Source organism: Opisthorchis viverrini, assembly GCF_000715545.1.
Source record: "Opisthorchis viverrini unplaced genomic scaffold opera_v5_282, whole genome shotgun sequence".
NCBI lineage: Eukaryota > Metazoa > Platyhelminthes > Trematoda > Opisthorchiida > Opisthorchiidae > Opisthorchis > Opisthorchis viverrini.
Window position 1 is genome coordinate 670,745 of NW_008751932.1, and position 11,379 is coordinate 682,123.

The window sequence follows — 11,379 nt, forward strand, 5'->3', positions numbered from 1 at the left end:
GATGATTTTTCACTCGGTCACAGTGCTTACACTTTCCGGGGACAGCCCAATCGGTGTCTTTGAAGAATTCAAGTTCTGCCGTGAGGCAGGATGTGGAAACAAATGTGGCTCAGATGTTCTTTCTGCGAACAATCGTGGAATTACATCTTACTAAGCATAGGTTACGACCTGAATGGCGATATGCGGCCAAATTTAGCGACCCGGACGGGGGCATTCCACGTGTTCTGAAACTTCGTTGTCATTTCACGTACTGTTCATCTCTTGGGCGGTCCCATTCGGTTCAGGGCGGGGAAAAACAGCTCTACAAGGTAGATGGTTCTCTGGCGTGCAAAGTGCATGTTCTTACCAGTGTAACCTTTGAAGCGTGAGTAGTACATATATCGCGGGAGAGTCCCTTTTTCCAGAAGCTTTGCGAATTCAATGTTTCCATTATACCCGGATAGCGATTCGCAGATGCTGACGGCGAGTTCGCGCATCGTCTGCTTGAAGAGGCTGCATTTCTGATCCCGAGAATGTGAGGTCCGTCAAGCACTGTTTACTGTCTGATTATGCCGTAACGGACCGTAGCTCTAAAATCACCAAGGACAGTTCCTATGATGCTCTAGTTGCCCTTTTACAACGGGCTAAAAGCTCAGACATAATTGTACTTGTGGATGAAATAGGTGGACTGAGAGACGTTCAGGTCCAATTGGGTAGTCGTCTTGGTTTGGATACGAGACGCACGGGCAACGGAGAACGCCTGCTTAAGATGTGTGTCGTTCTTTTGCAGTACGAGCGTGGAGAACGGTGAGAACCGCCTGACAACGTAGTGCCCACCAACGAACCCGCCCTGAATTCAAACATACCACATCGCCATCAGTTACCGGTGGCGGGGGTCCATTACTGCCGTCCCTTCCTTCAGGAATACCAGCAAAGACCACAAACATGCACTTGTTCGCTGCTGCTTTCCACGTCTACGAGAAACCTGCGGTCAGCTATAGCAGCGATGGGGAATACGTAGAAGTGTGGAAGAGGGGCGTTGGCAGTAGCATAGTCCCACCTACCCGCCCTGCTGTATGCAGTAGATGAGACGGTTCGGCTGATGACAACACGCGACGGTCGACGTGGTAGGACAGTGTTCCTAGTTGTGGAATTGATATTTGTATGTGGGCTGGGGTACTACTAGGATAAAACAGGAAGAGGATCAGGGTCCTCTGCCGGAATTTGGCTGAAGCCTAACCCCATGGCAGAGGTATTTAGCGGGCAATGCGAGTAAGTTATCATATATGTAGAAAAAAGGAGCCACGCATGTTCCAACCCTTAATCCGGAGGGCCAAGATATTGTGTTGGTCAGGTCTCTAACCATTGACTGACCGGGTACGAGACGCTGTAAGTGTCACATGAACGCCACCCGGCATGGCTCAGTGCATCACGTTACCATAAAATCCGTCACATCGCAATAAGGTCGAGTCTCTTTGTGACTGGGTCCCCTGATGGTACCATGCTTCTGCTGCTGACGGATTACTCCAGGCTCCAAAAACAACTAAACCTGACGCATCATCCGATGCCAGATGAAACTGAGTGCCCGTGCAGACCGACAAGCTCGGTGAACCCAAAAGAATGGAATATGCGGAAAATACTGCAAATGTCAGCAGCCTGTTACACTTGATTAGTTTGACTGGTTCTTGGAAGCACCTTGTCGGCGAAGCTAACACCGAGCAAAAAGGATCTGGGGTATCCAGCAAACGAGAAGGTTTAGACCGTTACGTACAGCACGTTCGATGGTACATCGAACAACGGTTCAGTTGGCCACCTGCTATATTCAATAAAGACACTGCCTTTAAAAGAAACACGGACTGTGAATATGGAGACAATTTTAGTCTCGGGGTATTCAAACGGATATCCCTAATCAAGCGCCATCGTGCTGCCGGTCCTGACGAACTTCCACGTGTTCCGTTCAAGGATAGTAGTGAATTCCGAGAGACCGGTGCTGCTCCGCGTGCCTCCGAGCAAATTACAAAGCCATTTATCATTTCTTTGAACTTCAAGGTTCACAATGTAATTGAGAAAATTTTGTGGTTGTACGGTAGTGAAGCATCAAACTCAACATTGACGCTGTCTCTAATGGTGAGGTTACCGCTAGGTGCCTTCATAGTTCTTTGTTTCGGTCGCTTTCATTGAGGACATGGCTGGACAGAAAGAGTCCTGCGAGACAGACGGCACGCGACGTGCATGTCCTCTCCAAGGTAACCTGCGAAGCGTTAGTATCCATCGCGTCCAAGGTACTGTCACTATTTCACGCCGGTTAGTCGACTAGTGGGATAGGCAGATTTGTGAAAGTCAAGTTGGGTCTTACCCAGACCGAGGAAGCAACTACAATACCTTCACTTAGAGATAACTTAAACGGTATCACTATCTCAAAAGTCATGGTTGTACGGCAGTGAAGCATCGGTGTTGAACACTGATGTCATGCTGTCGATGATGACTGACTCTCGATCGTCGGAAATTAGGGCGGTGTTTTGTGACTAAAGGGGTTTGTCATAAAGCTATACCCCTTATGAGGGCACTGTATGTGAACTGGGCGTGCGGAAATACAGCGAGCTTTCGCCTGAGTTCACCTCAACCAGTGGTGCAAGATAAGACTGCCCTCTCATCATTCCTCTTCCGCGATATATGTGCTGCTCGGGCTTCAAAGACCGCACTGGTAAGAACATGCACTTCGCGTGCCAGAGAACCATTTGCTTCACAGAGCTGTTTTTCCCTGCCCTGAATCGGGTGGAAGCGACCGAGAGATGAACAGTTTGTGATATGACAACGAAGTATGGGAACACGTGGAAATGTAAGGAACGTGTTCGACAGCAACACTGGGACATATTCACACACCTGCCGAATATAAGAAACCAAAGTAAGCCCACGACCCCGAAGCGGCGCTAAAAACGTTCAGTCTGATAGAAGTCGTGACCACTGTGCCGCCTTAAAGAAGCGTCCCCCATATTGAACCAGTAGAGGAGAACATCGACCCAAAAGATCGCACGAAGCAGTCACACTGTGCCGTAATTTGGAACATCACTAGCAGTTCTAACAACCGCTTCTTTTACCCACAAGTGAAGAATACCTTTGATGTACCCTGGATATCCATAGGGTGCCTGATGAGATTGTCTTACCAAGACTTACTACTCAAGCGCAAGAGTCGAAACCTGAGAACATGTCTGCCCACCCTATCCTTCATCTTCTAGTTCTCCAATCGACCGGGCAACTACGTACGCCTGCAGTGGCTTATCAGTTGGAGCATGCAGACAACCCTTCCTTCACAATATCCGCAGCTAGGTTCCACTGGTTATACAGGAAAGGACAAAATTCTTCACTGCAAGCATAACCAATCAATGCGGTTTACGTTAGCTACCGAAGCCCAAAGGCCAATTCAACGCCTTTAAGCAGTTTGGCTCCATGTTCCGAACGCCAAGGACGGTGAGAACCAGGTTCGTGCCGGCAATGCAAGGAAGACCCAGTGTTATGGCACGTATCTACTGTTCGTGATTCAAACCCATCCCCGGTTGCTCCTGTCTAGGCTTGCGCAACACGGCAGCACCTCAGTCCCGTGTTCCCTTCGGACGAGATGGCAGCTGAGTGCCGAAAGGGTACGATTGCTGGGAGATCCGTTTCATTTTTGACAAAAGGACTAACTGAACCCTCAACCAAAGCATCTGACTCAAACGCCTGACCACAAGGAGGCGTGCTCAGCTTGAGACTATCATAATGCAACTTCCAAGGAGCATTTTATAGTGCATATTCCAACACCCGACGTCCACTGACCGACCCGGTGAGAGACAATTGTAAGCATAGTTTGATGGTATCACCAGAACCAGTCCTCAGTTGGGAGACATATTTTAGGCCCAAAGGCTGCCGTCACTTCCTAACTTTCGGGATCTGGAGATCAGTCCATCAACTCGCGAGTTTACTGACCGGAAGATCCGTGGTTCGAACCGACTTCCACTGTTTACGCTTGGGCGACCTAGCAGTATCCCAGTCCTCGGGCTTCCTTCTGGTGGTATGGCAGCTAAAGCACCAAAAGGGTGTCACGCGTGGACGATCTTTACATTTCAAAGAGTTTACTGCCGGAAGATCCGTGGTTCGAACCGACTTCCACTGTTTACGCTTGGGCGACCTAGCAGTATCCCAGTCCTCGGGCTTCCTTCTGGTGGTATGGCAGCTAAAGCACCAAAAGGGTGTCACGCGTGGACGATCTTTACATTTCAAACTTTGTCCCCTCTATGAATCCGCCTATCCCAACGTTAAACAAGGAAATCAGCTTTTGCGAGTCGAAAGAGGAGCCTTAGAGCTGACGAAGTTCGAAAACCAGTGCCGAGATCGACCCCGTAACTCATCCAACCTCCCTACACTACAAGGGACCATGGAAATCGGTTCACGACTGAAGGATGGTTGTTCCTACTACTTCGAGGCTTCAACAGCATGCAAGAGGATAGTAATGTAAGTCACAGAAACAGAGGGGATAAAAAAGATAATCTCTTAGCTATAACATCTTTCTTGTGGCCTAGCTACAATGCCACCAGAAGTGTGGTCTAGCTTGTGGCCTAGCTACAATGCCACCAGAAGGGAGCACGAGGGCTGGGATGCTGCCAGGTTGCCCAAGCCCGGACAGGGGAAGTCGAGGCAGGGTTCGGGCTCGGACCACAGACCTTCCGGTCAGTAAGTTCGCGCTCTAACTACTTGAACCACCTCGCCCAACTAGTGAGAAGCAATACGACGAAGGGAGAATTCCTACTCCCCTCTACAGAATGAATGCTGAAAATGCGACATTCACACGGGCAGCGCCTTACAATCGGGGTGACTGGGCAGTTCTTTCGGAGCAATCTGGGGCAACGTACTGCATGCGAACGACTTCGGGACGGCTTTGTTCTTTCAGGAACAACTTTCGAGCAGAACTGTGGAATCGGGGACGTGATTCACAGTCAATCTATTACCCAGTTACTGTCGCCAAGACAGATGTGACCCGAGTACCGTCCGACGAAGGGTACAAAGTGTTTGTGAACTCTTCGAAGCCAAACGATTGCTAACAACTAAGACCCGCTACAAGATGCTGTGGTGGATGAAGTTCCCGAAATACCTTTAAACAGACAGAACGAACGTTTTAGAAGCGTGGTACGGGCCTCATTAGTGGCTAGCCGTAAGTGCAGAAAGGTGACATGGTTCAAATGGATCTTCCAAATATCTATCAACCGAATGTTATCCTGACTTGGTTAAACCAGGTGCCACATACACCGAAGCGGCAATTTTACGTACACGGTGCCCACTCAAGGTTCATGGGAAGAAAACCTATTGGCCGTGGAAATTTCGATCGAACTTGAAGCATCGTACAGAAAGGAGGACCTGCACTGTTGACCGCGAAACGATCGCAATCTATAATCGGTCATGACCATGTTAGGAGATAAGCCGGTTTTAGGAAACTTAATATTAAACTGGAATATGACATCAAAAGCACAGTTATTAAAAATCTGCATCGGTAGTAAACTTGTGAGTCTCTTCTCCGCGAGCCCTTGACATAACTCCTGCGCGCTGATAATCGCCTACCCGCTTTTCAAAGAAGTTGGTCTTGCCTTCGAGCGAGATGTTTTCCATGAAGTCGAACGGGTTGTCAGAGCCATAATGCTGAAAAATTGTATATTATACAAGCAAGTCTCACCTTTTCATGTCCCAGTTCAACCAAAAGCCGGTCCGCAATGAATTCAATGTAGCGACACATCAACTTGCAGTTCATACCAATCAAACTCACCGGCAAAGCATCCGACAGGAAATTTTGTTCGATTTCTACTGCCTCCTTAATGATGGCAAGCACACGATCCTTTGCAGGCTTTTGAACAATGTATTTGTATAACATGCAGGCGAAGTCGCAGTGCAGACCTTCATCTCTACTGATCAGTTCATTACTGAAGGTTAACCCAGGCATCAAGCCGCGTTTTTTCAGCCAAAATATTGCGGCGAAGCTGCCAGAGAAGAAAATGCCCTCGACTGCAGCAAAGGCAACTAAACGCTCCGCAAACGTAGAGTGAGTATCGCCAATCCAGTTAAGCGCCCATTGCGCCTTCTGCGCGACACATTCTAGGTTGCTGATGGCGTTGAACAGGAAATCGCTGCGAGAGTAGTCAATTGGAGAAGCGGAAACCTTACCGTTCTGTTGGATCTTTGATATACGTGTCAATCAGAAGTGAATACATTTCTGAATGTATGTTCTCAATCGCGATCTGCATCCCGTAAAAACACCGAACCTCCGGAACTTGAACTTCCTGACTGAAACGCTCGACCAGATTCTCTAGCACTATTCCATCGCTTGCAGCAAAGAATGCTAACACATATGAGATGAAGTGACGCTCGCCGACCTTGAGACTATCCCAATGACCAAAATCCTTGGAGAGATCAACCTCTTCAACGGTCCAAAACGATGCGACTGCTTTCTTATAAAACTGCCAAACATCGTGGTATTGGATGGGGAATAGAACAAATCGATGCGGGTTTGGTTTCAACAGAGGTTCCAGTTCTAACTCAGGTTTGGATACGGAATGCGTTTTCTCGTAACTGACTTCCTGTCCACAAAAAGTACTAAGGGACACGAAGCACTCATACCTTACTCGGCTTTTCCGAAATTTGGCAGTTTTTCTGTGTTGAGAATATTGAAAAGAAAGTAACAAACCTTACCACAAACTCAGCCAGTTCATTCTCTTTATTCACTTCCGACAGCATCACCAAGAGGTACCGAGCAAGCGAAACTGGCGCCTGTGCACCCGAACCGCAAAAGCAACACACTAAAACACAGCAGAGTGAACGGGTCACTCTAAATGGTTGTTGTCATACTCTCGACCGAATCAAAGAATGGGCCGTGAAAGACAACTGGAGTAAGTTTAGAGCACACACTAACTTCCCGAAGTGAGAAATTTTTTAACTTTATAAGAGCGAGCGCTCCGAGCTTGAGATTTTACCATGTCCCAGCCGCGTATTGCTTAGATCGAACGTGAAATGCCTGTCGGCCAAACCGTAGTTAAAGAAGACGCAAGCCTTACACCACCCGGGGACAACGATAGTCCAGGAACAAGAGCCTGAGCGTTTTGAGAAGCGCTTCATAATTAACGGATTAGAATCATGAACCATCTTCATAAAAGCTTGTTTGGCACGCTCAATGAAAAGGACCCATCTCTTGCGTACTGAGTAAAAAACTAGGTTGGACTATTCAAGAATCGGTTTGACATAGGCCCGATAGAGTATCTGGAAGTCGGGGCGAGCAGTACGAGGGAAATTGGACCAAATCCTTCGAAGAACGACGATTGTCTTTTGGGTTGATTTTTCATGGTGAGAAGGGCGAGTTTAAAGAGAGCCGGTACCTAGACACTTTTTAGTATCTGGCCTGGTAAGGACGTTCATTCTCACGTATACGACAAAATAGTTAGCGGAACAACAAATAAACGCTATTTCTGTCATTCAGGGGAAGATACTAATGAAGTGGCCACTGATTTGCACCGGTGCAAATTGCCCAAGAGATCCGGCACGCTGGAAATCTATCCAAGAGGAAGGTGAGGATGACCCACCAGGAAAAGATCTTTAAGTTAAGTTGGTTTAATCTGTAAGAGTGTAGACCAAAGATTCGCATGAGAAACAGGTCGTATTCCGGCAGATTTTATTTGCAACGGAAGATGACGCCGAGAAAAGTGTCGGTCCAACGCAGCAGCATATAAATCCATGGTGCTTCGCAAAAGAGTGCGGGAGTGATGTCGAAGCTAAGAATCTGAGATGACAGGGCCACATTTTATTACCGATCAGTCCCACTTGCCTATCCACGTTTTGAGTCAGCTCGGAAAATGGAGCAACTATCAACCGGGATTTTGTCACCAGAGGTGTCTGGTGTGGACCGAGTCCCTGTAAGCGCGACTATGAACAGCACTTCAGTTAAATCGCCATTGGACGGGTACAGAAGCTACACTAGATATACGCGCGTACAAAAGGTCAAATGTTCGCAGACTGAGAGTGACGAAGGCTGTCATTCTCAACACCTGGTGTTGGTGTAGCAGGGGATTAGGGCGGTATCTATGTGTAGAGACATGCGTACGAATAATTTCCACCTGGAAAATGAGCGAAATCCGGTCTAACCAAATAACAGATAACTTTACGTAATCACCCGTGAAGCATGCTAACGAGTTGTCTCTGATAGCTAATGTGGAAACGATGTTCAACAGACGACTAAACGGAGAGAAAGAATAGAGATGGTTGGCCCTCCATTAATCGCTCCTTTGAAAGTACGCAGTGATAGGGTGGACATGGCAAGCGTGGAGACCGCACTCGTCTGAGTGAAACCGTCATACAGTAAAAGATTTTTCTGCTCAGCGGTGTCCAATGTAAAATGCCCTTACGCGAGTGTCCATATGGCCGGGAATTTGTTGGATGAGAGGGCGAGTTTGGTTTTTTAAGAGACAACCGGTGTCGATGGACACAGAGAAGTAGCAATGACTGAGTATAAATAGTCTTACGTGACCCAATCTCTCAGGATAGGATGCGTTGCTAGTGCTGGATGCTGACTGTGACGTCGCACTTGATATTCCCCAGTATATTCCCGCTGGGCTCCGGCCAAATCGGTCAGAAAGGCCTGCTATGTTCTAAGAAAGGCCAATTACATTAGCGATTAAAGGTATGAAAACTGTTTTTTTCTGGGTGAGAGAGCTTTCTGTAGAAGAACCCGCCATCGTGATAACAGTTTTGAGCAGCAAAAATAAACGAGGAATGTTGTCTGTCAAATAAACTCCAGGATTTTCGTCGTGTGTTTTGGAGTCCTGCTGGTAACGATGGACTTGAGAAGTTCCAGTGTGCTTGACAGGATCGACAAGGCTTCCAATGAGCTACACGAAAGATGGTTATTCGGAATCGGCTGGTGGCAGATGCCAAATGTATTAAGAACGGTTGTGGCCATCTGGACAATACCTTCAGTTCGGCAGACGGCGTGTGATGCGAGCGAACGACGAGTTTCTGAGGTGCTCCACCGGTGGTATGGAAAGGAATGGAAAATCGCATCATCCTAAGGCAAAGTTCGGGGGTGGAAAACAAGCCAGCCAATAGGATACCGGTCAGCGAAGGCCCGAGCTTTTTCGACGATCGGGACTCATCTGGATCGTGTTAAATGCCTCCAGGAAATAAAAGCTACCCTCCATTTCTGGGTCATTTTGTAGTAACTGGCAGTGAGACACTTTAGACTGGCTGAAATGGAGCACACAGACGATATGATGTATGTAGGTGGGAGGCAATCGCGTGGCAAGACCGACATTCCCACAGGTGGTGGACGCGAGGCCCAATGTTATGGGTACTTGTGGTTACCGTTGGCCTGAAGACTGATCAAGCAGTTTGGGGTGGTTAGCCCCAGGATTTTGATAGTACTTTCACTCTCTGAGAAGGCAATACAGGGCTGGCTATGTTTTGGTCACCTGGGTGAGGGTGGGATTATTCAATAACGCAGCAATTCCCATTACAGTATGGTAGTGTCAACTTAGCCGAAAGGAGAGCGGATTGTGACCAAATTTATCACGGAGCACATGCTTGCGAATAACAGGCCTACAATGTGAGGCCCCAGCTCAGAGCCAAAGCCAGTTGGGCTACAACACTAATGGTTCCATCCACTGTCAGATGGACTGTTTATGAGAACAAAACCGATACCAGAACTTGAGACTGTTAGTGATGAAGAAGTTGTAGCGCTTCAATGTGGAAAGCGGACGGGATTGGGTGGAGATATATAGTTTTCGCGAATAGCTAGGGGGCAACAATAGACAAAGCAAATCAAGGGCTTATCCGTGTCTAGTAATTTGTGATAGCCAGTTCATGACACTTCTTTCTAGAAAACTGCAAAGGCTCGTAAGCCGGTGTCAAGTGAGGAGACATGAAGAGAACAAGTTCAAACAGCTGGAAAATTTTGGGCGTCGCCCTGGTACAACCTGCATGTTTGCACAAGAATGAGGCTTTTCGTGGTATTAGATACAAATTACAAGATGTGATGCTGTAGCGGACATTTCCATGTCCCCTCAACCAACTTCACTTAATTTGTCCAGTACATGGGTGTTTACTAGGTCCCGCGACTTACCTGCTACACAAGCACACAAGTCACGTGACAAACGCCGTTCCACCCGCAACCTCGACCGACTACAAGTCAGTTCCTGTCTTGTACGTATCGGAACGATTCATAGTTTATACACACATCAAACTTTCCTATATATAGGAAGCGACAACACAGTCAACACGCACAGACTCGCGCGCGCGCACGGAGCAGGACGTCAACCTCTCCACAAGTCCACGGACAACCATGGAGTACGTGTAGCAGTCTAACTGCGGAGAAAAACACGTTCCCGCCGTCCGGACTTCCACCAAGGGACTCTCGCATCCGATAAGTTCCCTTTTTGACTTGCACCCATTTCACATTGTATTTATTTTTATACGTGTCGCAACCATGTTAAAAACTTCTATTAGTGCACATTCACCTTCTGAGTTGTATTATGGCTATCGCCACCTGTGCACTAATAATGCCACAGCTGTGGGCACCAGGGTAAAAACGGGTTGCAGGCACGTGACCCAAATGGAGGGTGTCTCACCCTTGTAATGATAATGATAGTGCTTACTCCCAATTTGCTTGTGGATTACCATCGGGCAAGATCATAACGTTTCAGTCAGAATAAAAGTATGACTGGCGGCGCTTATGGGCGAAAGGGGTTTAGGACAAGTGGTAGCATCATTCGAATTTCAAGGTCAGGTGTTGTAAAAAATTTTTCGGTACCCTAGCCCCAAGTAGCGCTCTACTTACTCTAGTATGGCATTTAGCTACCTATTTTAGATATCTCATTTCCAATCGCACCCAACCACACCTCCAACTCTTTATAGGTTGATTAGGCCCCACTGAGTGTAAGCTTGCTAGCATAATCCCACTAAGGCTTACTATTACCTGATTTGAATCAAACAATGTTGCCCCCCCCATCTTCCTCCGAGCGCTTACTAGACTCTGACTCCCCATCTTCCGTCCCCTCATTATGTCCAAAGAAACGCCTCGCGGGCAAAAGGCCATCATCCTTCAAGGCCGATCGATAGATTGCCCCGCTTAAATTCAACCTGCTCATTTATACTAACTGACATTTCCCTTCCGGCTGCAACCGGTAGCTGTCTCCCCTCCTGCTATCTTGACAGCATGTAACATGCACGACAGTCTCTACAGCCCGACGGTTGCGAAAATCGAAACTCTCCTTGCGCTGCCCAATGCTAACGCAATTCAGAGATGAAGACGATGCAACGCTCCTGTTAACATCTCAGGCCCTTCTCGACCCAGACATTCCAGACCGCAAAGGTCAAGGCTGCTCGCACCAGACTACA

General features: G+C 47.7%; 1 protein-coding gene across 1 annotated transcript; it reads right to left on the reverse strand.

Annotated features, from left to right (window-relative positions):
- Window positions 1-5,484: 5,484 nt before the first annotated feature.
- T265_09420 (hypothetical protein) lies at window positions 5,485-10,675 on the reverse strand (the record flags this gene model as incomplete). The annotated part of the gene is made up of 4 exons (XM_009175474.1): window positions 5,485-5,646; window positions 5,681-6,128; window positions 6,166-6,594; window positions 10,638-10,675. 4 exons carry the CDS (start codon window positions 10,673-10,675, stop codon window positions 5,485-5,487), a joined length of 1,077 nt encoding a protein of 358 aa, XP_009173738.1.
- Window positions 10,676-11,379: the final 704 nt, after the last annotated feature.